The sequence below is a fragment of the Neolamprologus brichardi genome, chromosome 19 (assembly GCF_056152115.1).
Source record: "Neolamprologus brichardi isolate AB-2024 chromosome 19, ASM5615211v1, whole genome shotgun sequence".
NCBI lineage: Eukaryota > Metazoa > Chordata > Actinopteri > Cichliformes > Cichlidae > Neolamprologus > Neolamprologus brichardi.
Genome location: NC_142122.1, coordinates 3928749 through 3951091, shown reverse-complemented (window position 1 = coordinate 3951091; position 22343 = coordinate 3928749). Strand labels below are relative to the sequence as shown.

General features: G+C 41.6%; 1 protein-coding gene across 1 annotated transcript in view; it reads left to right on the top strand.

The window, feature by feature from the left end:
- LOC102790815 (uncharacterized) overlaps nucleotides 1-22343 on the top strand; it is a 37741-nt gene that overhangs the window by 2763 nt on the left and 12635 nt on the right. Inside the window, exons 9-65 of the mRNA XM_087833269.1 lie at nucleotides 594-793; nucleotides 892-1004; nucleotides 1151-1257; nucleotides 2624-2800; nucleotides 3046-3254; nucleotides 3352-3446; nucleotides 3554-3579; nucleotides 3747-3768; nucleotides 3862-3889; nucleotides 3998-4082; nucleotides 4203-4349; nucleotides 4437-4648; nucleotides 4736-4839; nucleotides 4929-5047; nucleotides 5150-5317; nucleotides 5534-5733; nucleotides 5832-5944; nucleotides 6091-6197; nucleotides 6405-6572; nucleotides 7811-8010; nucleotides 8109-8221; nucleotides 8368-8474; nucleotides 9841-10017; nucleotides 10263-10471; nucleotides 10569-10663; nucleotides 10771-10796; nucleotides 10964-10985; nucleotides 11079-11106; nucleotides 11215-11299; nucleotides 11420-11566; nucleotides 11654-11865; nucleotides 11953-12056; nucleotides 12146-12264; nucleotides 12367-12534; nucleotides 12751-12950; nucleotides 13049-13161; nucleotides 13308-13414; nucleotides 13622-13789; nucleotides 15038-15237; nucleotides 15336-15448; nucleotides 15595-15701; nucleotides 17068-17244; nucleotides 17490-17698; nucleotides 17796-17890; nucleotides 17998-18023; nucleotides 18191-18212; nucleotides 18306-18333; nucleotides 18442-18526; nucleotides 18647-18793; nucleotides 18881-19092; nucleotides 19180-19283; nucleotides 19373-19491; nucleotides 19594-19761; nucleotides 19978-20177; nucleotides 20276-20388; nucleotides 20541-20647; nucleotides 20904-21059. Coding sequence (XP_087689395.1) covers nucleotides 594-793; nucleotides 892-1004; nucleotides 1151-1257; nucleotides 2624-2800; nucleotides 3046-3254; nucleotides 3352-3446; nucleotides 3554-3579; nucleotides 3747-3768; nucleotides 3862-3889; nucleotides 3998-4082; nucleotides 4203-4349; nucleotides 4437-4648; nucleotides 4736-4839; nucleotides 4929-5047; nucleotides 5150-5317; nucleotides 5534-5733; nucleotides 5832-5944; nucleotides 6091-6197; nucleotides 6405-6572; nucleotides 7811-8010; nucleotides 8109-8221; nucleotides 8368-8474; nucleotides 9841-10017; nucleotides 10263-10471; nucleotides 10569-10663; nucleotides 10771-10796; nucleotides 10964-10985; nucleotides 11079-11106; nucleotides 11215-11299; nucleotides 11420-11566; nucleotides 11654-11865; nucleotides 11953-12056; nucleotides 12146-12264; nucleotides 12367-12534; nucleotides 12751-12950; nucleotides 13049-13161; nucleotides 13308-13414; nucleotides 13622-13789; nucleotides 15038-15237; nucleotides 15336-15448; nucleotides 15595-15701; nucleotides 17068-17244; nucleotides 17490-17698; nucleotides 17796-17890; nucleotides 17998-18023; nucleotides 18191-18212; nucleotides 18306-18333; nucleotides 18442-18526; nucleotides 18647-18793; nucleotides 18881-19092; nucleotides 19180-19283; nucleotides 19373-19491; nucleotides 19594-19761; nucleotides 19978-20177; nucleotides 20276-20388; nucleotides 20541-20647; nucleotides 20904-21059 — 7188 coding nt within the window. The remainder of the gene's footprint in view (nucleotides 1-593; nucleotides 794-891; nucleotides 1005-1150; nucleotides 1258-2623; nucleotides 2801-3045; nucleotides 3255-3351; nucleotides 3447-3553; nucleotides 3580-3746; nucleotides 3769-3861; nucleotides 3890-3997; nucleotides 4083-4202; nucleotides 4350-4436; nucleotides 4649-4735; nucleotides 4840-4928; nucleotides 5048-5149; nucleotides 5318-5533; nucleotides 5734-5831; nucleotides 5945-6090; nucleotides 6198-6404; nucleotides 6573-7810; nucleotides 8011-8108; nucleotides 8222-8367; nucleotides 8475-9840; nucleotides 10018-10262; nucleotides 10472-10568; nucleotides 10664-10770; nucleotides 10797-10963; nucleotides 10986-11078; nucleotides 11107-11214; nucleotides 11300-11419; nucleotides 11567-11653; nucleotides 11866-11952; nucleotides 12057-12145; nucleotides 12265-12366; nucleotides 12535-12750; nucleotides 12951-13048; nucleotides 13162-13307; nucleotides 13415-13621; nucleotides 13790-15037; nucleotides 15238-15335; nucleotides 15449-15594; nucleotides 15702-17067; nucleotides 17245-17489; nucleotides 17699-17795; nucleotides 17891-17997; nucleotides 18024-18190; nucleotides 18213-18305; nucleotides 18334-18441; nucleotides 18527-18646; nucleotides 18794-18880; nucleotides 19093-19179; nucleotides 19284-19372; nucleotides 19492-19593; nucleotides 19762-19977; nucleotides 20178-20275; nucleotides 20389-20540; nucleotides 20648-20903; nucleotides 21060-22343) is intronic.

Genomic DNA, 22343 nt, shown 5'->3' with positions numbered 1-22343 from the left:
TTGGCACCATTATCTCCCTGATGTGTGGGCGGCTGGGAATTTCATATCGCAGCTCGAGTATGCTGAGAAGAATCCTATGTTTTCCACGACTGGCATTGGCTGGTCATCCAGAGCGATAAAATGAGTCAGAGCCTCTGTTATTGTAACTGCCCGTGGATTTTCTCTTGACAGTTTTCATCGCTTTTCCAAAACCTGAGTTAAAGTTGACTGTTCCGGTCCACACTGCTGACATTTTGTTTAGCCTAGCTACATCAGACTCCAGTTTCTCTTTTTTATCTGGAGCTGCCAGTCTGACTCGTCTAACCCTGTGCCTTTTTAGCACGGGACGTCCCCCTAGTGGCCAATCTAAAAAACTACAAAAAAAAATGACAAGCCACCCTCTGATTAATGAAATAAGTTAGTATCGGTTCATGGTATCGGTTAACTTTTACGAGTATGAGTACACACACATTTTACAGTATCGGCCCCGATACCCGATACCAGTATAGGTATCGGTGCATCCCTAGTTACAGCCTTTGTACCATGTTGTATGGGTGTACGTCCGACATGCAATCTCACCTTTGCTTATGTCTTTTTCCACTTTAATATGACAGACCCCACATTTCCAGCCTGTTGTGAGAGATCGGGTCATGAATGCGACCTTCATCATCATCAGTCCAAATTTCTCCACTTTCACGACAAACGACTATGAACTTTGGTTCCATGTGAAACTGATTCCTATCCTTGCCAGTTTTACTCCAGAAATGCTCATAAACACAACCACAAACATCAGCTGCACAAACTACCAAGTCATGTGAGTAGCTTTCTTGGAGCAATCAAGATTTTGTTGCAAATGAAAATGACAATAGTGACAAAGAACAGCATGAGAACGTTTTCTTTCAACTGTTGCAGTGTGAGTGGGTTGGCTTTAGTTATCCAGGAGATGCCACTGTACAGACGGCAAGAGATCACACATGGTCTGCTGGGCTACCTAAGAAATGCTGAAAATGCCATCAATGAGCCAGGTAGGGCAGACATAGGGTGCGTTATGTGCTTTCCAGTGTGAAATGTTATGAAAAGCACTCAGACAAAAAACTTAAATTCTTTCATGTCTACCAGTCACAAACCTTGCTACATTGAGCACATCCTAACTTTTGTTTGCATGCCTTAGCTTGCAGGCAACAAAATGAGAGTGATGCCCAATGGGTTAAAGCAAATCTGGGTCCATTCGTCCAATATACAGCGTACTCTGACCTCAAAGACTTCAACATCTCTACGGTAAGCCCTACATTGCACTTCTAGTCCTTCCTTAAGAGCAGGAAAACAAAATTGTAGACTTAGGAAGACAAATACAGGAGTTTATATTGCCATATCAAAAATACAAGCAAATCATAGAGCACACTTTCTTTGGTTGCAAACTGTAATCCTTTACCCACAGCATTGGTCATTACTACTGTCTGATATTATGTTGATTCCCTGTTGTAGGCTGGATTGTTGTCAACGCTCAATCCCTCTGAGGTGGCACAGCTGCTACTGAGCTCTGGAGCCTCAAATGACACAGATTTTATTGATCTTGTGTTTGAACAACTTGAAGAGGGCAATGTTCTAAAAAATGTGGATGAATTCCTGACACAGCTGACAGCCAATGAACAGGTAGGCTAGCCTCCTAAAAGGGTGAAGGAGGACAATGCGGATATTTGATTCCAGAAGTAAACACAGAATAAGACATCGGTCTCAACTGCTAAATCCATTGTTGGCTATTGTATCTTAGAAAACAAATGGTTACAGCCTTTGTGGCATGTTGTATGGGTGTACTTCCAACATGCAATCTCACCTTTGCTTATGTCTTTTTCCACTTTAATATGACAGACCCCACATTTCCAGCCTGTTGTGAGAGATCGGGTCATGAATGCGACCTTCATCATCATCAGTTCACATTTCTCCACTTTCACGACAAACGACTATGAACTTTGGTTCCATGTGAAACTGATTCCTATCCTTGCCAGTTTTACTCCAGAAATGCTCATAAACACAACCACAAACATCAGCTGCACGAACTACCAAGTCATGTGAGTAGCTTTCTTGGAGCAATCAAGATTTTGTTGCAAATGAAAATGACAATAGTGACAATGAACAGCATGAGAACGTTTTCTTTCAACTGTTGCAGTGTGAGTGGGTTGGCTTTAGCTATCCAGGAGATGCCACTGTACAGACGACAAGAGATCACACATGGTCTGTTGGGCTACCTAAGAAATGCTGAAAATGCCATCAATGAGCCAGGTAGGGCAGACATAGGGTGCATTATGTGCTTTCCAGTGTGAAATGTCTTGAAAAGCACTCAGACAAAAAACTTAAATTCTTTCATCTCTACCAGTCACAAACCTTGCTAAATTGAGCACATCCTAACTTTGTCTGCATGCCTTAGCTTGCAGGCAACAAAATGAGAGTGATGCCCAATGGGTTAAAGAAAATCTGGGTCCATTCGTCCAATATGCATCATACTCTGACCTCAAAGACTTCAACATCTCTACGGTAAGCTTTACTCTTATTACTCTTCCTGTCTTTCTTGAGAATAGCAAAGCAAAATTCTGGAAATTATACAAAAGACATGCATTTCATGAATTCTACTTTTTTGTATCCATAGCTGGCAGTTCTGGACGTTCTTTCACCATCGCAGAAGGCTGATCTAATCCTAGATCCAAACAGTGGTGCTTTAAACGATGCACATGTTGTAAGGGAGGTGTTGACAAGCTTGACAGAGACCAGTGATTATGAGCAGCTCAACCAATTCTTCCAGGCTTTTGCAAACATCAATGAGCAGGTGAATTCTCATTGGTAACCTTACCTCAGCGCAAACATCAACAAATGTTAACAGTGTTCTTTCATAAACCTGCTCAAGTGTTTAACTCAAAATGATCCATTTCTGATATGCTTCATGCCTTGAGGCATTCCTGCTGTACAGAAGTACAAAGATTTAGTTTAGATAAGCTCCCCCTCATCTCCGCATTTCCACAAAGACTTCAGAACTTCCTCTCTGACCTTATTATGATCCCCTTCTCTTTTCAGAGAAATGTCACCCTCATCCAAAATCCAGATGTGCGAGACACCATTTTGAACCTGACCTTGACAGCCCTTGCTCCTCAGTTTAAAGACTTTCAGCCAGAAGACTATCAACAGTGGTTCCAGGTTTATTTGGTTCCTGTGATGGCGAGCATCCTTCCTAGCAGCTTGCGGGTGATCCCCAGTAACATCACCTGTGAATCCTACCAGGCTGTGTAAGATATTTCCGATATCCACAGTTAGACATTTGGGTGTGCACAATGCCAAGCTGAGGCTCCTGACAAGTCACAATGAATTCTTTTCTTCCTTTAGAGACGATGGTCTTGCGCAGAGTTTGGCAGCATTGCCACTGGACCTTTCACAGGGCGTGAGATCAAGCAAGCAGTACCTCCAGGACACATTCCCACGTATGTGGCAAATAGGCTTTCCTGACTAAACTTTTCTCAAGAGCCCAGTATCAGCACTGTAATGACTACTCCATTGATTTATTTCCTTTCTTTTTCTTCTCAAACAGGCTGCGCAGTTCCAGTTTCCTTTGTGGTAAGATTCGTTTTTTGGGGGGTGGGTGGGTGGATGTCCTACATGGGTTATCCAATATTTGATCCAGGTTTGGCACACTAATTGGGCCAACTGTGACAAAGTCAAGGTATTTACACTTGAAGAAGATGTTTCCACTATACTAACAATCATATTTTCTTTGTCTTCAGTGCAAGGTTACCCCAGTTCATGGTAAGTCTGTCTAGAAGTACACATTTCAACTCTAAGGATATAAATGCATTCTGAAGGACTATTATCTGACACACAACCATTCTCTTTTCACAGTGAATCTCATTTGTAATGGAGTTGACGGGTGGGTGAAATGCCGTTTTGTTCAATGTTGATTCTGTCTAGGTAAAATTCGTTAACACAGTGTAATTAAGGGGACATTGGATTTCAATTTATTGTGTTTTTTCCACAGTTCAAAACCTGAGCAAATCCTGTCAGCTGGCAATTCCTCGGAAGCCCTGTGCAATTTCACCATCACAGAACATGCCTGTTCCTCTGTAAGATTCCTTTTTAAACTCCAAAAACAGAACATGGATTTTGCCCCATTATGGTCCTGAGACAAATCTCCATGAGCTCTGACAAAATGGCTGTATTCTTTGTCAATTTTCTTTTTCAAGGCTCCCCATCTCACATCCAGCAACTTGGTCACACTGCTGAACTGCACACTGAAAAGCCAAAACATATACCCAGTAGAAGTCTGGAAGCTTTTCTTCCAAAAAGCCTCTGCTGTACTGGACCAGGCCCTTGAGACATTTGCTAACATGGTAAGTACAAAATCACATTTTCACAATATTGCCGTTTCCCTGTGTGAAGTTTGGGTCCAGCTACAATTATTTTTCTGCCAATTCAAGGCCGGCAACAACACCTACCCGACCTCGTCAAATGTGCTCGAGGCTCTTGGAGAAGTGAGAATTGACAATTTCAGCCAGGCACAACTACAGAGTGAGGAGTTCATTACCAGCTGGTTCAAGACAAAGATCCGTCCATTTCTGGCCGTTCCATCTTTCAACTTCCTATTTTGCCTTAGCTCCAAAAACTTCAGCTGCCAGACATACCAGACTGTGTAAGTAAATATGAGACATATTGCTCTATTCTGCAAACTTGCAGTTGACTAGAAGTTTAGATGTTGAAAGCTTTCTCTCAAATGTAGCATTCAGGCATTTGGAAGCCAAAAGGCATCCATGGACAGAGACACACAGCAAGCAGTCTTCACTCACTTCATCAAACCGTTCTTGTCAAGAAATGACTCAACAGGTAAAAAGAGAAACTCAAGCTCACTTTGGTTTTTCCATGACAACATGTGGTATATTACCCTGTCAATAACTTTCTTGCTTTTTCTGCAGATCCTGGCTGTGTCTCATCTATCACGGGGAGCCAAGCGTGGCTAAAGGCAAACCTTGGCGACTTCTCTGATTTTGCAACTGTGCAGGACTTGGAAGCCTTCAATCCTAATTTGTCCGCTGTGAGTGCCGACTGCAGATGTACATCTTCCTGTAAACGGAATTCTTTTACCCAGAACATTTCCATGACTGCTGTCTGATATTATGCTGGTTCTCTTTTGTAGGCTGAATTGTTGTCAGTCCTCAGTCCTTCTCAGGTGGCACAGCTGGTACTGAGTTTGGGAGCCTCCAATAACACAGATTTGATTGATCGTGTGTTTGAGCGACTGCAAGAGGGTAACGCTCTACAAAATGTGGATGGATTCCTCACACAACTGGAAGCCAATGGACAGGTATGCTAGGCTTCTAAAAGGGTGATTGAGGAAAATCCTGGTGCTTTGTTCCACCAGCATAAGACAGAATAAGACATTTGCTAAACCGCTACACAAGTCTTCAAGGAGTCTATCATAGAAAAGAACTGATTGCAGCCTTTGTGGCATGTTGTATGAGTACATTTGCAACATGCAGTCTCTGTATTGCTTAGCTTCTTTTCCACCTCAATTTCACAGATGCCAATTTTCCAGCCTGTTGTGAGAGATCGGATCATGAATGCGACCTTCATCGTCATCAGTCCACATTTCTCCACTTTCACGACAAACGACTATGAACTTTGGTTCCATGTGAAACTGATTCCTATCCTTGCCAGTTTTACTCCAGAAATGCTCATAAACACAACCACAAACATCAGCTGCATGAACTACCAAGTCATGTGAGTAGCTTTCTTGGAGCAATCAAGATTTTGTTGCAAATGAAAATGACAATAGTGACAAAGAACAGCATGAGAACGTTTTCTTTCAACTGTTGCAGTGTGAGTGGGTTGGCTTTAGTTATCCAGGAAATGCCACTGTACAGACGACAAGAGATCACACATGGTCTGCTGGGCTACCTAAGAAATGCTGAAAATGCCATCAATGAGCCAGGTAGGGCAGACATAGGGTGCGTTATGTGCTTTCCAGTGTGAAATGTCTTGAAAAGCACTCAGGCAAAAAACTTAAATTCTTTCATGTCTACCAGTCACAAACCTTGCTAAATTGAACACATCCTAACTTTTGTTTGCATGCCTTAGCTTGCAGGCAACAAAATGAGAGTGATGCCCAATGGGTTAAAGCAAATCTGGGTCCATTCGTCCAATATACAGCATACTCTGACCTCAAAGACTTCAACATCTCTACGGTAAGCCCTACATTGCACTTCTAGTCCTTCCTTAAGAGCAGGAAAACAAAATTGTAGACTTAAGAAGACAAACACAGGAGTTTATTTTGCCATATCAAAAATACAAGCAAATCATAGAGCACACTTTCTTTGGTTGCAAACTATAATCCTTTACCCACAGCATTGGTCATTACTACTGTCTGATATTATGTTGATTCCCTGTTGTAGGCTGGATTGTTGTCAACGCTCAATCCCTCTGAGGTGGCACAGCTGCTACTGAGCTCTGGAGCCTCAAATGACACAGATTTTATTGATCTTGTGTTTGAACAACTTGAAGAGGGCAACGCTCTAAAAAATGTGGATGAATTCCTGACACAGCTGACAACCAATGAACAGGTAGGCTAGCCTCCTAAAAGGGTGAAGGAGGACAATGCGGATATTTGATTCCAGAAGTAAACACAGAATAAGACATCGGCCTCAACCGCTACATCCATTGTTGGCTATTGTATCTTAGAAAACAAATGGTTACAGCTAGGGATGCAACGATACCAATTTTTTCAAACCGATACTATACCGATACTTGGATCTGAGTACTTGCCGATACAGAGTACAAAAACCGATACTTCTACCACACACACACACACACACACATGCAATGAATTGGAAGGCAGGTTTTATTTTATTCTCTGCCAATAGTAAATAATATCTTAATAAAGATGACCACAAAAAAATTTCAAGTGAAAAATAAGCACTTCTGTTAAATTATCTTAGGATTGTAATTTAACAAAATATCACTGAACTATTGGCACTGTCTCGAGCTTTTGGAATAATAAATAAACACTTCTGTTTGGAATAAAATAAATACAAATTAGGTTTGAGAATAAAATAAACTTTTAAATTGTTGCAGAGTGTCCATATTGTAAACAAACAAAATAACGAAAGTAATTGGCATTGACGAACGAACTCCTCATCAGTCCACCGTGCCGTTAAACCGAGGACTGACATTGCGCACACACTGCTTGTCTTTACCTCTTTAGAAGTTTTGGCACCATTATCTCCCTGATGTGTGGGCGGCTGGGAATTTCATATCGCAGCTCGAGTATGCTGAGAAGAATCCTATGTTTTCCACGACTGGCATTGGCTGGTCATCCAGAGTGATAAAATGAGTCAGAGCCTCTGTTATTGTAACTGCCCGTGGATTTTCTCTTGACAGTTTTCATCGCTTTTCCAAAACCTGAGTTAAAGTTGACTGTTCCGGTCCACACTGCTGACATTTTGTTTAGCCTAGCTACATCAGACTCCAGTTTCTCTTTTTTATCTGGAGCTGCCAGTCTGACTCGTCTAACCCTGTGCCTTTTTAGCACGGGACGTCCCCCTAGTGGCCAATCTAAAAAACTACAAAAAAAATGACAAGCCACCCTCTGATTAATGAAATAAGTTAGTATCGGTTCATGGTATCGGTTAACTTTTACGAGTATGAGTACACACACATTTTACAGTATCGGCCCCGATACCCGATACCAGTATAGGTATCGGTGCATCCCTAGTTACAGCCTTTGTACCATGTTGTATGGGTGTACGTCCGACATGCAATCTCACCTTTGCTTATGTCTTTTTCCACTTTAATATGACAGACCCCAAATTTCCAGCCTGTTGTGAGAGATCGGGTCATGAATGCGACCTTCATCATCATCAGTCCAAATTTCTCCACTTTCACGACAAACGACTATGAACTTTGGTTCCATGTGAAACTGATTCCTATCCTTGCCAGTTTTACTCCAGAAATGCTCATAAACACAACCACAAACATCAGCTGCACAAACTACCAAGTCATGTGAGTAGCTTTCTTGGAGCAATCAAGATTTTGTTGCAAATGAAAATGACAATAGTGACAAAGAACAGCATGAGAACGTTTTCTTTCAACTGTTGCAGTGTGAGTGGGTTGGCTTTAGTTATCCAGGAGATGCCACTGTACAGACGGCAAGAGATCACACATGGTCTGCTGGGCTACCTAAGAAATGCTGAAAATGCCATCAATGAGCCAGGTAGGGCAGACATAGGGTGCGTTATGTGCTTTCCAGTGTGAAATGTTATGAAAAGCACTCAGACAAAAAACTTAAATTCTTTCATGTCTACCAGTCACAAACCTTGCTACATTGAGCACATCCTAACTTTTGTTTGCATGCCTTAGCTTGCAGGCAACAAAATGAGAGTGATGCCCAATGGGTTAAAGCAAATCTGGGTCCATTCGTCCAATATACAGCGTACTCTGACCTCAAAGACTTCAACATCTCTACGGTAAGCCCTACATTGCACTTCTAGTCCTTCCTTAAGAGCAGGAAAACAAAATTGTAGACTTAGGAAGACAAATACAGGAGTTTATATTGCCATATCAAAAATACAAGCAAATCATAGAGCACACTTTCTTTGGTTGCAAACTGTAATCCTTTACCCACAGCATTGGTCATTACTACTGTCTGATATTATGTTGATTCCCTGTTGTAGGCTGGATTGTTGTCAACGCTCAATCCCTCTGAGGTGGCACAGCTGCTACTGAGCTCTGGAGCCTCAAATGACACAGATTTTATTGATCTTGTGTTTGAACAACTTGAAGAGGGCAATGTTCTAAAAAATGTGGATGAATTCCTGACACAGCTGACAGCCAATGAACAGGTAGGCTAGCCTCCTAAAAGGGTGAAGGAGGACAATGCGGATATTTGATTCCAGAAGTAAACACAGAATAAGACATCGGTCTCAACTGCTAAATCCATTGTTGGCTATTGTATCTTAGAAAACAAATGGTTACAGCCTTTGTACCATGTTGTATGGGTGTACTTCCAACATGCAATCTCACCTTTGCTTATGTCTTTTTCCACTTTAATATGACAGACCCCACATTTCCAGCCTGTTGTGAGAGATCGGGTCATGAATGCGACCTTCATCATCATCAGTTCACATTTCTCCACTTTCACGACAAACGACTATGAACTTTGGTTCCATGTGAAACTGATTCCTATCCTTGCCAGTTTTACTCCAGAAATGCTCATAAACACAACCACAAACATCAGCTGCACAAACTACCAAGTCATGTGAGTAGCTTTCTTGGAGCAATCAAGATTTTGTTGCAAATGAAAATGACAATAGTGACAATGAACAGCATGAGAACGTTTTCTTTCAACTGTTGCAGTGTGAGTGGGTTGGCTTTAGTTATCCAGGAGATGCCACTGTACAGACGGCAAGAGATCACACATGGTCTGTTGGGCTACCTAAGAAATGCTGAAAATGCCATCAATGAGCCAGGTAGGGCAGACATAGGGTGCTTTATGTGCTTTCCAGTGTGAAATGTCTTGAAAAGCACTCAGACAAAAAACTTAAATTCTTTCATCTCTACCAGTCACAAACCTTGCTAAATTGAGCACATCCTAACTTTGTCTGCATGCCTTAGCTTGCAGGCAACAAAATGAGAGTGATGCCCAATGGGTTAAAGAAAATCTGGGTCCATTCGTCCAATATGCATCATACTCTGACCTCAAAGACTTCAACATCTCTACGGTAAGCTTTACTCTTATTACTCTTCCTGTCTTTCTTGAGAATAGCAAAGCAAAATTCTGGAAATTATACAAAAGACATGCATTTCATGAATTCTACTTTTTTGTATCCATAGCTGGCAGTTCTGGACGTTCTTTCACCATCGCAGAAGGCTGATCTAATCCTAGATCCAAACAGTGGTGCTTTAAACGATGCACATGTTGTAAGGGAGGTGTTGACAAGCTTGACAGAGACCAGTGATTATGAGCAGCTCAACCAATTCTTCCAGGCTTTTGCAAACATCAACGAGCAGGTGAATTCTCATTGGTAACCTTACCTCAGCGCAAACATCAACAAATGTTAACAGTGTTCTTTCATAAACCTGCTCAAGTGTTTAACTCAAAATGATCCATTTCTGATATGCTTCATGCCTTGAGGCATTCCTGCTGTACAGAAGTACAAAGACTTAGTTTAGATAAGCTCCCCCTCATCTCCGCATTTCCACAAAGACTTCAGAACTTCCTCTCTGACCTTATTATGATCCCCTTCTCTTTTCAGAGAAATGTCACCCTCATCCAAAATCCAGATGTGCGAGACACCATTTTGAACCTGACCTTGACAGCCCTTGCTCCTCAGTTTAAAGACTTTCAGCCAGAAGACTATCAACAGTGGTTCCAGGTTTATTTGGTTCCTGTGATGGCGAGCATCCTTCCTAGCAGCTTGCGGGTGATCCCCAGTAACATCACCTGTGAATCCTACCAGGCTGTGTAAGATATTTCTGATATCCACAGTTAGACATTTGGGTGTGCACAATGCCAAGCTGAGGCTCCTGACAAGTCACAATGAATTCTTTTCTTCCTTTAGAGACGATGGTCTTGCGCAGAGTTTGGCAGCATTGCCACTGGACCTTTCACAGGGCGTGAGATCAAGCAAGCAGTACCTCCAGGACACATTCCCACGTATGTGGCAAATAGGCTTTCCTGACTAAACTTTTCTCAAGAGCCCAGTATCAGCACTGTAATGACTACTCCATTGATTTATTTCCTTTCTTTTTCTTCTCAAACAGGCTGCGCAGTTCCAGCTTCCTTTGTGGTAAGATTCGTTTTTTGGGGGGTGGGTGGGTGGATGTCTTACATGGGTTATCCAATATTTGATCCAGGTTTGGCACACTAATTGGGCCAACTGTGACAAAGTCAATGTATTTACACTTGAAAAAGATGTTTCCACTATACTAACAATCATATTTTCTTTGTCTTCAGTGCAAGGTTACCCCAGTTCATGGTAAGTCTGTCTAGAAGTACACATTTCAACTCTAAGGATATAAATGCATTCTGAAGGACTATTATCTGACACACAACCATTCTCTTTTCACAGTGAATCTCATTTGTAATGGAGTTGACGGGTGGGTGAAATGCCGTTTTGTTCAATGTTGATTCTGTCTAGGTAAAATTCGTTAACACAGTGTAATTAAGGGGACATTGGATTTCAATTTATTGTGTTTTTTCCACAGTTCAAAACCTGAGCAAATCCTGTCAGCTGGCAATTCCTCGGAAGCCCTGTGCAATTTCACCATCACAGAACATGCCTGTTCCTCTGTAAGATTCCTTTTTAAACTCCAAAAACAGAACATGGATTTTGCCACATTATGGTCCTAAGACAAATCTCCATGAGCTCTGACAAAATGGCTGTATTCTTTGTCAATTTTCTTTTTCAAGGCTCCCCATCTCACATCCAGCAACTTGGTCACACTGCTGAACTGCACACTGAAAAGCCAAAACATATACCCAGTAGAAGTCTGGAAGCTTTTCTTCCAAAAAGCCTCTGCTGTACTGGACCAGGCCCTTGAGACATTTGCTAACATGGTAAGTACAAAATCACATTTTCACAATATTGCCGTTTCCCTGCGTGAAGTTTGGGTCCAGCTACAATTATTTTTCTGCCAATTCAAGGCCGGCAACAACACCTACCCGACCTCGTCAAATGTGCTCGAGGCTCTTGGAGAAGTGAGAATTGACAATTTCAGCCAGGCACAACTACAGAGTGAGGAGTTCATTACCAGCTGGTTCAAGACAAAGATCCGTCCATTTCTGGCCGTTCCATCTTTCAACTTCCTATTTTGCCTTAGCTCCAAAAACTTCAGCTGCCAGACATACCAGACTGTGTAAGTAAATATGAGACATATTGCTCTATTCTGCAAACTTGCAGTTGACTAGAAGTTTAGATGTTGAAAGCTTTCTCTCAAATGTAGCATTCAGGCATTTGGAAGCCAAAAGGCATCCATGGACAGAGACACACAGCAAGCAGTCTTCACTCACTTCATCAAACCGTTCTTGTCAAGAAATGACTCAACAGGTAAAAAAAGAAACTCAAGCTCACTTTGGTTTTTCCATGACAACATGTGGTATATTACCCTGTCAATAACTTTCTTGCTTTTTCTGCAGATCCTGGCTGTGTCTCATCTATCACGGGGAGCCAAGCGTGGCTAAAGGCAAACCTTGGCGACTTCTCTGATTTTGCAACTGTGCAGGACTTGGAAGCCTTCAATCCTAATTTGTCCGCTGTGAGTGCCGACTGCAGATGTACATCTTCCTGTAAACGGAATTCTTTTACCCAGAACATTTCCATGACTGCTGTCTGATATTATGCTGGTTCTCTTTTGTAGGCTGAATTGTTGTCAGTCCTCAGTCCTTCTCAGGTGGCACAGCTGGTACTGAGTTTGGGAGCCTCCAATAACACAGATTTGATTGATCGTGTGTTTGAGCGACTGCAAGAGGGTAACGCTCTACAAAATGTGGATGGATTCCTCACACAACTGGAAGCCAATGGACAGGTATGCTAGGCTTCTAAAAGGGTGATTGAGGAAAATCCTGGTGCTTTGTTCCAGCAGCACAAGACAGAATAAGACATTTGCTAAACCGCTACACAAGTCTTCAAGGAGTCTATCATAGAAAAGAACTGATTGCAGCCTTTGTGGCATGTTGTATGAGTACATTTGCAACATGCAGTCTCTGTATTGCTTAGCTTCTTTTCCACCTCAATTTCACAGATGCCAATTTTCCAGCCTGTTGTGAGAGATCGGATCATGAATGCGACCTTCATCGTCATCAGTCCACATTTCTCCACTTTCACGACAAACGACTATGAACTTTGGTTCCATGTGAAACTGATTCCTATCCTTGCCAGTTTTACTCCAGAAATGCTCATAAACACAACCACAAACATCAGCTGCATGAACTACCAAGTCATGTGAGTAGCTTTCTTGGAGCAATCAAGATTTTGTTGCAAATGAAAATGACAATAGTGACAAAGAACAGCATGAGAACGTTTTCTTTCAACTGTTGCAGTGTGAGTGGGTTGGCTTTAGTTATCCAGGAAATGCCACTGTACAGACGACAAGAGATCACACATGGTCTGCTGGGCTACCTAAGAAATGCTGAAAATGCCATCAATGAGCCAGGTAGGGCAGACATAGGGTGCGTTATGTGCTTTCCAGTGTGAAATGTCTTGAAAAGCACTCAGGCAAAAAACTTAAATTCTTTCATGTCTACCAGTCACAAACCTTGCTAAATTGAACACATCCTAACTTTTGTTTGCATGCCTTAGCTTGCAGGCAACAAAATGAGAGTGATGCCCAATGGGTTAAAGCAAATCTGGGTCCATTCGTCCAATATACAGCATACTCTGACCTCAAAGACTTCAACATCTCTACGGTAAGCCCTACATTGCACTTCTAGTCCTTCCTTAAGAGCAGGAAAACAAAATTGTAGACTTAAGAAGACAAACACAGGAGTTTATTTTGCCATATCAAAAATACAAGCAAATCATAGAGAACACTTTCTTTGGTTACAAACTATAATCCTTTACCCACAGCATTGGTCATTACTACTGTCTGATATTATGTTGATTCCCTGTTGTAGGCTGGATTGTTGTCAACGCTCAATCCCTCTGAGGTGGCACAGCTGCTACTGAGCTCTGGAGCCTCAAATGACACAGATTTTATTGATCTTGTGTTTGAACAACTTGAAGAGGGCAACGCTCTAAAAAATGTGGATGAATTCCTGACACAGCTGACAACCAATGAACAGGTAGGCTAGCCTCCTAAAAGGGTGAAGGAGGACAATGCGGATATTTGATTCCAGAAGTAAACACAGAATAAGACATCGGCCTCAACCGCTACATCCATTGTTGGCTATTGTATCTTAGAAAACAAATGGTTACAGCTAGGGATGCAACGATACCAATTTTTTCAAACCGATACTATACCGATACTTGGATCTGAGTACTTGCCGATACAGAGTACAAAAACCGATACTTCTACCACACACACACACACACACATGCAATGAATTGGAAGGCACGTTTTATTTTATTCTCTGCCAATAGTAAATAATATCTTAATAAAGATGACCACAAAAAAATTTCAAGTGAAAAATAAGCACTTCTGTTAAATTATTGCAGAGTCTCCAGATTGTAATTTAACAAAATATCACTGAACTATTGGCACTGTCTCGAGCTTTTGGAATAATAAATAAACACTTCTGTTTGGAATAAAATAAATACAAATTAGGTTTGAGAATAAAATAAACTTTTAAATTGTTGCAGAGTGTCCATATTGTAAACAAACAAACAAAATAACGAAAGTAATTGGCATTGACGAACGAACTCCTCATCAGTCCACCGTGCCGTTAAACCGAGGACTGACATTGCGCACACACTGCTTGTCTTTACCTCTTTAGAAGTTTTGGCACCATTATCTCCCTGATGTGTGGGCGGCTGGGAATTTCATATCGCAGCTCGAGTATGCTGAGAAGAATCCTATGTTTTCCACGACTGGCATTGGCTGGTCATCCAGAGCGATAAAATGAGTCAGAGCCTCTGTTATTGTAACTGCCCGTGGATTTTCTCTTGACAGTTTTCATCGCTTTTCCAAAACCTGAGTTAAAGTTGACTGTTCCGGTCCACACTGCTGACATTTTGTTTAGCCTAGCTACATCAGACTCCAGTTTCTCTTTTTTATCTGGAGCTGCCAGTCTGACTCGTCTAACCCTGTGCCTTTTTAGCACGGGACGTCCCCCTAGTGGCCAATCTAAAAAACTACAAAAAAAATGACAAGCCACCCTCTGATTAATGAAATAAGTTAGTATCGGTTCATGGTATCGGTTAACTTTTACGAGTATGAGTACACACACATTTTACAGTATCGGCCCCGATACCCGATACCAGTATAGGTATCGGTGCATCCCTAGTTACAGCCTTTGTACCATGTTGTATGGGTGTACGTCCGACATGCAATCTCTCCTTTGCTTATGTCTTTTTCCACTTTAATATGACAGACCCCAAATTTCCAGCCTGTTGTGAGAGATCGGGTCATGAATGCGACCTTCATCATCATCAGTCCAAATTTCTCCACTTTCACGACAAACGACTATGAACTTTGGTTCCATGTGAAACTGATTCCTATCCTTGCCAGTTTTACTCCAGAAATGCTCATAAACACAACCACAAACATCAGCTGCACAAACTACCAAGTCATGTGAGTAGCTTTCTTGGAGCAATCAAGATTTTGTTGCAAATGAAAATGACAATAGTGACAAAGAACAGCATGAGAACGTTTTCTTTCAACTGTTGCAGTGTGAGTGGGTTGGCTTTAGTTATCCAGGAGATGCCACTGTACAGACGGCAAGAGATCACACATGGTCTGCTGGGCTACCTAAGAAATGCTGAAAATGCCATCAATGAGCCAGGTAGGGCAGACATAGGGTGCGTTATGTGCTTTCCAGTGTGAAATGTTATGAAAAGCACTCAGACAAAAAACTTAAATTCTTTCATGTCTACCAGTCACAAACCTTGCTACATTGAGCACATCCTAACTTTTGTTTGCATGCCTTAGCTTGCAGGCAACAAAATGAGAGTGATGCCCAATGGGTTAAAGCAAATCTGGGTCCATTCGTCCAATATACAGCGTACTCTGACCTCAAAGACTTCAACATCTCTACGGTAAGCCCTACATTGCACTTCTAGTCCTTCCTTAAGAGCAGGAAAACAAAATTGTAGACTTAGGAAGACAAATACAGGAGTTTATATTGCCATATCAAAAATACAAGCAAATCATAGAGCACACTTTCTTTGGTTGCAAACTGTAATCCTTTACCCACAGCATTGGTCATTACTACTGTCTGATATTATGTTGATTCCCTGTTGTAGGCTGGATTGTTGTCAACGCTCAATCCCTCTGAGGTGGCACAGCTGCTACTGAGCTCTGGAGCCTCAAATGACACAGATTTTATTGATCTTGTGTTTGAACAACTTGAAGAGGGCAATGTTCTAAAAAATGTGGATGAATTCCTGACACAGCTGACAGCCAATGAACAGGTAGGCTAGCCTCCTAAAAGGGTGAAGGAGGACAATGCGGATATTTGATTCCAGAAGTAAACACAGAATAAGACATCGGTCTCAACTGCTAAATCCATTGTTGGCTATTGTATCTTAGAAAACAAATGGTTACAGCCTTTGTGGCATGTTGTATGGGTGTACTTCCAACATGCAATCTCACCTTTGCTTATGTCTTTTTCCACTTTAATATGACAGACCCCACATTTCCAGCCTGTTGTGAGAGATCGGGTCATGAATGCGACCTTCATCATCATCAGTTCACATTTCTCCACTTTCACGACAAACGACTATGAACTTTGGTTCCATGTGAAACTGATTCCTATCCTTGCCAGTTTTACTCCAGAAATGCTCATAAACACAACCACAAACATCAGCTGCACAAACTACCAAGTCATGTGAGTAGCTTTCTTGGAGCAATCAAGATTTTGTTGCAAATGAAAATGACAATAGTGACAATGAACAGCATGAGAACGTTTTCTTTCAACTGTTGCAGTGTGAGTGGGTTGGCTTTAGTTATCCAGGAGATGCCACTGTACAGACGGCAAGAGATCACACATGGTCTGTTGGGCTACCTAAGAAATGCTGAAAATGCCATCAATGAGCCAGGTAGGGCAGACATAGGGTGCATTATGTGCTTTCCAGTGTGAAATGTCTTGAAAAGCACTCAGACAAAAAACTTAAATTCTTTCATCTCTACCAGTCACAAACCTTGCTAAATTGAGCACATCCTAACTTTGTCTGCATGCCTTAGCTTGCAGGCAACAAAATGAGAGTGATGCCCAATGGGTTAAAGAAAATCTGGGTCCATTCGTCCAATATGCATCATACTCTGACCTCAAAGACTTCAACATCTCTACGGTAAGCTTTACTCTTATTACTCTTCCTGTCTTTCTTGAGAATAGCAAAGCAAAATTCTGGAAATTATACAAAAGACATGCATTTCATGAATTCTACTTTTTTGTATCCATAGCTGGCAGTTCTGGACGTTCTTTCACCATCGCAGAAGGCTGATCTAATCCTAGATCCAAACAGTGGTGCTTTAAACGATGCACATGTTGTAAGGGAGGTGTTGACAAGCTTGACAGAGACCAGTGATTATGAGCAGCTCAACCAATTCTTCCAGGCTTTTGCAAACATCAACAAGCAGGTGAATTCTCATTGGTAACCTTACCTCAGCGCAAACATCAACAAATGTTAACAGTGTTCTTTCATAAACCTGCTCAAGTGTTTAACTCAAAATGATCCATTTCTGATATGCTTCATGCCTTGAGGCATTCCTGCTGTACAGAAGTACAAAGATTTAGTTTAGATAAGCTCCCCCTCATCTCCGCATTTCCACAAAGACTTCAGAACTTCCTCTCTGACCTTATTATGATCCCCTTCTCTTTTCAGAGAAATGTCACCCTCATCCAAAATCCAGATGTGCGAGACACCATTTTGAACCTGACCTTGACAGCCCTTGCTCCTCAGCTTAAAGACTTTCAGCCAGAAGACTATCAACAGTGGTTCCAGGTTTATTTGGTTCCTGTGATGGCGAGCATCCTTCCTAGCAGCTTGCGGGTGATCCCCAGTAACATCACCTGTGAATCCTACCAGGCTGTGTAAGATATTTCTGATATCCACAGTTGGACATTTGGGTGTGCACAATGCCAAGCTGAGGCTCCTGACAAGTCACAATGAATTCTTTTCTTCCTTTAGATACGATGGTCTTGCGCAGAGTTTGGCAGCATTGCCACTGGACCTTTCACAGGGCGTGAGATCAAGCAAGCAGTACCTCCAGGACACATTCCCACGTATGTGGCAAATAGGCTTTCCTGACTAAACTTTTCTCAAAAGCCCAGTACCAGCACTGTAATGACTACTCCATTGATTTATTTCCTTTCTTTTTCTTCTCAAACAGGCTGCGCAGTTCCAGCTTCCTTTGTGGTAAGATTCGTTTTTTGGGGGGTGGGTGGGTGGATGTCTTACATGGGTTATCCAATATTTGATCCAGGTTTGGCACACTAATTGGGCCAACTGTGACAAAGTCAAGGTATTTACACTTGAAAAAGATGTTTCCACTATACTAACAATCATATTTTCTTTGTCTTCAGTGCAAGGTTACCCCAGTTCATGGTAAGTCTGTCTAGAAGTACACATTTCAACTCTAAGGATATAAATGCATTCTGAAGGACTATTATCTGACACACAACCATTCTCTTTTCACAGTGAATCTCATTTGTAATGGAGTTGACGGGTGGGTGAAATGCCGTTTTGTTCAATGTTGATTCTGTCTAGGTAAAATTCGTTAACACAGTGTAATTAAGGGGACATTGGATTTCAATTTATTGTGTTTTTTCCACAGTTCAAAACCTGAGCAAATCCTGTCAGCTGGCAATTCCTCGGAAGCCCTGTGCAATTTCACCATCACAGAACATGCCTGTTCCTCTGTAAGATTCCTTTTTAAACTCCAAAAACAGAACATGGATTTTGCCACATTATGGTCCTGAGACAAATCTCCATGAGCTCTGACAAAATGGCTGTATTCTTTGTCAATTTTCTTTTTCAAGGCTCCCCATCTCACATCCAGCAACTTGGTCACACTGCTGAACTGCACACTGAAAAGCCAAAACATATACCCAGTAGAAGTCTGGAAGCTTTTCTTCCAAAAAGCCTCTGCTGTACTGGACCAGGCCCTTAAGACATTTGCTAACATGGTAAGTACAAAATCACATTTTCACAATATTGCCGTTTCCCTGCGTGAAGTTTGGGTCCAGCTACAATTATTTTTCTGCCAATTCAAGGCTGGCAACAACACCTACCCGACCTCGTCAAATGTGCTCGAGGCTCTTGGAGAAGTGAGAATTGACAATTTCAGCCAGGCACAACTACAGAGTGAGGAGTTCATTACCAGCTGGTTCAAGACAAAGATCCGTCCATTTCTGGCCGTTCCATCTTTCAACTTCCTATTTTGCCTTAGCTCCAAAAACTTCAGCTGCCAGACATACCAGACTGTGTAAGTAAATATGAGACATATTGCTCTATTCTGCAAACTTGCAGTTGACTAGAAGTTTAGATGTTGAAAGCTTTCTCTCAAATGTAGCATTCAGGCATTTGGAAGCCAAAAGGCATCCATGGACAGAGACACACAGCAAGCAGTCTTCACTCACTTCATCAAACCGTTCTTGTCAAGAAATGACTCAACAGGTAAAAAGAGAAACTCAAGCTCACTTTGGTTTTTCCATGTCAACATGTGGTATATTACCCTGTCAATAACTTTCTTGCTTTTTCTGCAGATCCTGGCTGTGTCTCATCTATCACGGGGAGCCAAGCGTGGCTAAAGGCAAACCTTGGCGACTTCTCTGATTTTGCAACTGTGCAGGACTTGCAAGCCTTCAATCCTAATTTGTCCGCTGTGAGTGCCAACTGCAGATGTACATCTTCCTGTAAACGGAATTCTTTTACCCAGAACATTTCCATGACTGCTGTCTGATATTATGCTGGTTCTCTTTTGTAGGCTGAATTGTTGTCAGTCCTCAGTCCTTCTCAGGTGGCACAGCTGGTACTGAGTTTGGGAGCCTCCAATAACACAGATTTGATTGATCGTGTGTTTGACCGACTGCAAGAGGGTGACGCTCTAAAAAATGTGGATGGATTCCTCACACAACTGACAGCCAATGGACAGGTATGCTAGGCTTCTAAAAGGGTGATTGAGGAAAATCCTGGTGTTTTATTCCAGCAGGATAAGACAGAATAAGACATTTGCTAAACCGCTACACAAGTCTTCAAGGAGTCTGTCATAGAAAAGAACTGATTGCAGCCTTTGTGGCATGTTGTATGAGTACATTTGCAACATGCAGTCTCTGTATTGCTTAGCTTCTTTTCCACCTCAATTTCACAGATGCCAATTTTCCAGCCTGTTGTGAGAGATCGGGTCATGAATGCGACCTTCATCATCATCAGTTCACATTTCTCCACTTTCACGACAAACGACTATGAACTTTGGTTCCATGTGAAACTGATTCCTATCCTTGCCAGTTTTACTCCGGAAATGCTCATAAACACAACCACAAACATCAGCTGCACAAACTACCAAGTCATGTGAGTAGCTTTCTTGGAGCAATCAAGATTTTGGTGTAACAGAAAATGACAATAGTGACAAAGAACAGCATGAGAACGTTTTCTTTCAACTGTTGCAGTGTGAGTGGGTTGGCTTTAGTTATCCAGGAGATGCCACTGTACAGACGGCAAGAGATCACACATGGTCTGCTGGACTACCTAAGAAATGCTGAAAATGCCATCAATGAGCCAGGTAGGGCAGACATAGGGTGCGTTATGTGCTTTCCAGTGTGAAATGTCTTGAAAAGCACTCAGACAAAAAACTTGCCCACAAATTCTTTCATGTCTACCAGTCACAAACCTTCCTAAATTGATCACATCCTAACTTTTGTTTGCATGCCTTAGCTTGCAGGCAACAAAATGAGAGTGATGCCCAATGGGTTAAAGCAAATCTGGGTCCATTCATCCAATATACATCATACTCTGACCTCAAAGACTTCAACATCTCCATGGTAAGTCATAAATTTTAGTTCTCTTCCTCCCTGAGAACAGTAAAACAACATTCTAGAATATTTTACGTCCAAAAAAATGTTTTGGGTGTGCAGCAATATTAGAGTGGGGTTACCCCCTATGATGAATTAACCTTAGAGGGTTAGAGGTAAATAACTTAAAAACATATAGTGTCCCTCAGTGAATTGAAGAAAACATATGTAGGCATATGCCAACTTGTTTTTGTTTTCTTACTGAATTGCTGGTTGTATCTTCCAGGTTAATATAGCAGATCTGCTCACTCTTAGTCAGTTGGTCAACCTTGCAGCAACTCCTTCCCAGCTAAAGAGCAAGGAAGATGTTATGAACATCATGGCAGTCATCAATCCTTTTGACTTTGGCGCTTTCTTTGATGAAGTCTCACCAGCTATTAAGGTAATCATCATAGTTTTCTTAGTTTTCTGAATAAAGCTGGGGAATTTCCCCCAGGAAATAAACTACACTAAACTCAATAGAAAAGCTGCATTTTTTCAGGTTAATGCTGAAATTGTGTAGAAACTGAAAATTAAAAACTGCCAGTGACATGACTATTGCTGTATAGTCATGCTGAAAGGTATACTTACTTATTTTAGAGATTGACAGACCACGTGACTTTCGCGCATTGCATGCCGGGTACTTGTGGCAAAACAATCAAAGCAATGCATCAAACACAAGCATTTGCAGCACCGTAAAATGTTCATTCTCCGGTTCCAATACCTTCTTGTTTTTCTTTGTCCCCCAAAAAAGTTATGTACAAAACGAAGGAGAACAATGCCGGTCCGTACAAAGACAGACTTGACAAAAAGTCAAAGAAAAGATATGAGGAAAAAATCAGAGTGAAAGGGTAAGACCCTTACGAGCACACAGAATGGACAAAATACGTTAGCGTGCTGCCCAACTTTCACCACGCTCATATTTATAATTATACGGTTCTTGGAGTGAGTGCATACACTCATGAAGTTTAGTAACTTCAGGTCACTGCAACAAGCCCAGGTACAGTTTACCGACGGATGGGTACAGGACCTTGAAATGTACCGTGTAGAACGAAAGACCATCGTACGTATCATAAGTTTACCAGTCTCACAAATCGTCTTCATAAATACACTTTCGTTAAACGTTTATTAATAGGACCTTTAAGCTCATTAGTAATTAATTAGTAGTGGAAATAATTTATGGTTCGCATTACAGAAATGTAGCAGTGACAATATTGTCATGCTGTAATCGTACCGGGCAATTAGTGATACAAAAAAACCTGTCAATGTACCATAGTAATAACAAGCGAAACGCAATATTGTGTCAGGACAATTCACTATTTATGCACAATAAACAAAGGAGCATAGCGCGACAATTTCTGTTCAGCACCAGACTTGCTTGTAACCTATATCACCAATTATGTTATGAAAAATGACGTATTAACTACTACAAAACACTTACCTTTGTGGAAATGCTTGGAGCAGACTAACATGTGAGCTGAAGTGTTCTGGGATGTTATATTTGGTCTTCGAATGGCTGCAATCCAGGCCATCTGTCGGCTCTCTGTTACTTCGGAAACATGGCTTGAACAATTTCTCTTCAACGACGTAATCCGATAACAATCGATGTCTTTACCCGTCGGCTTCCCGTGGCTGTCATGCGACCGGCTATTGCAGTTAATAATACAACGGCTTCTTGCAATTTTTT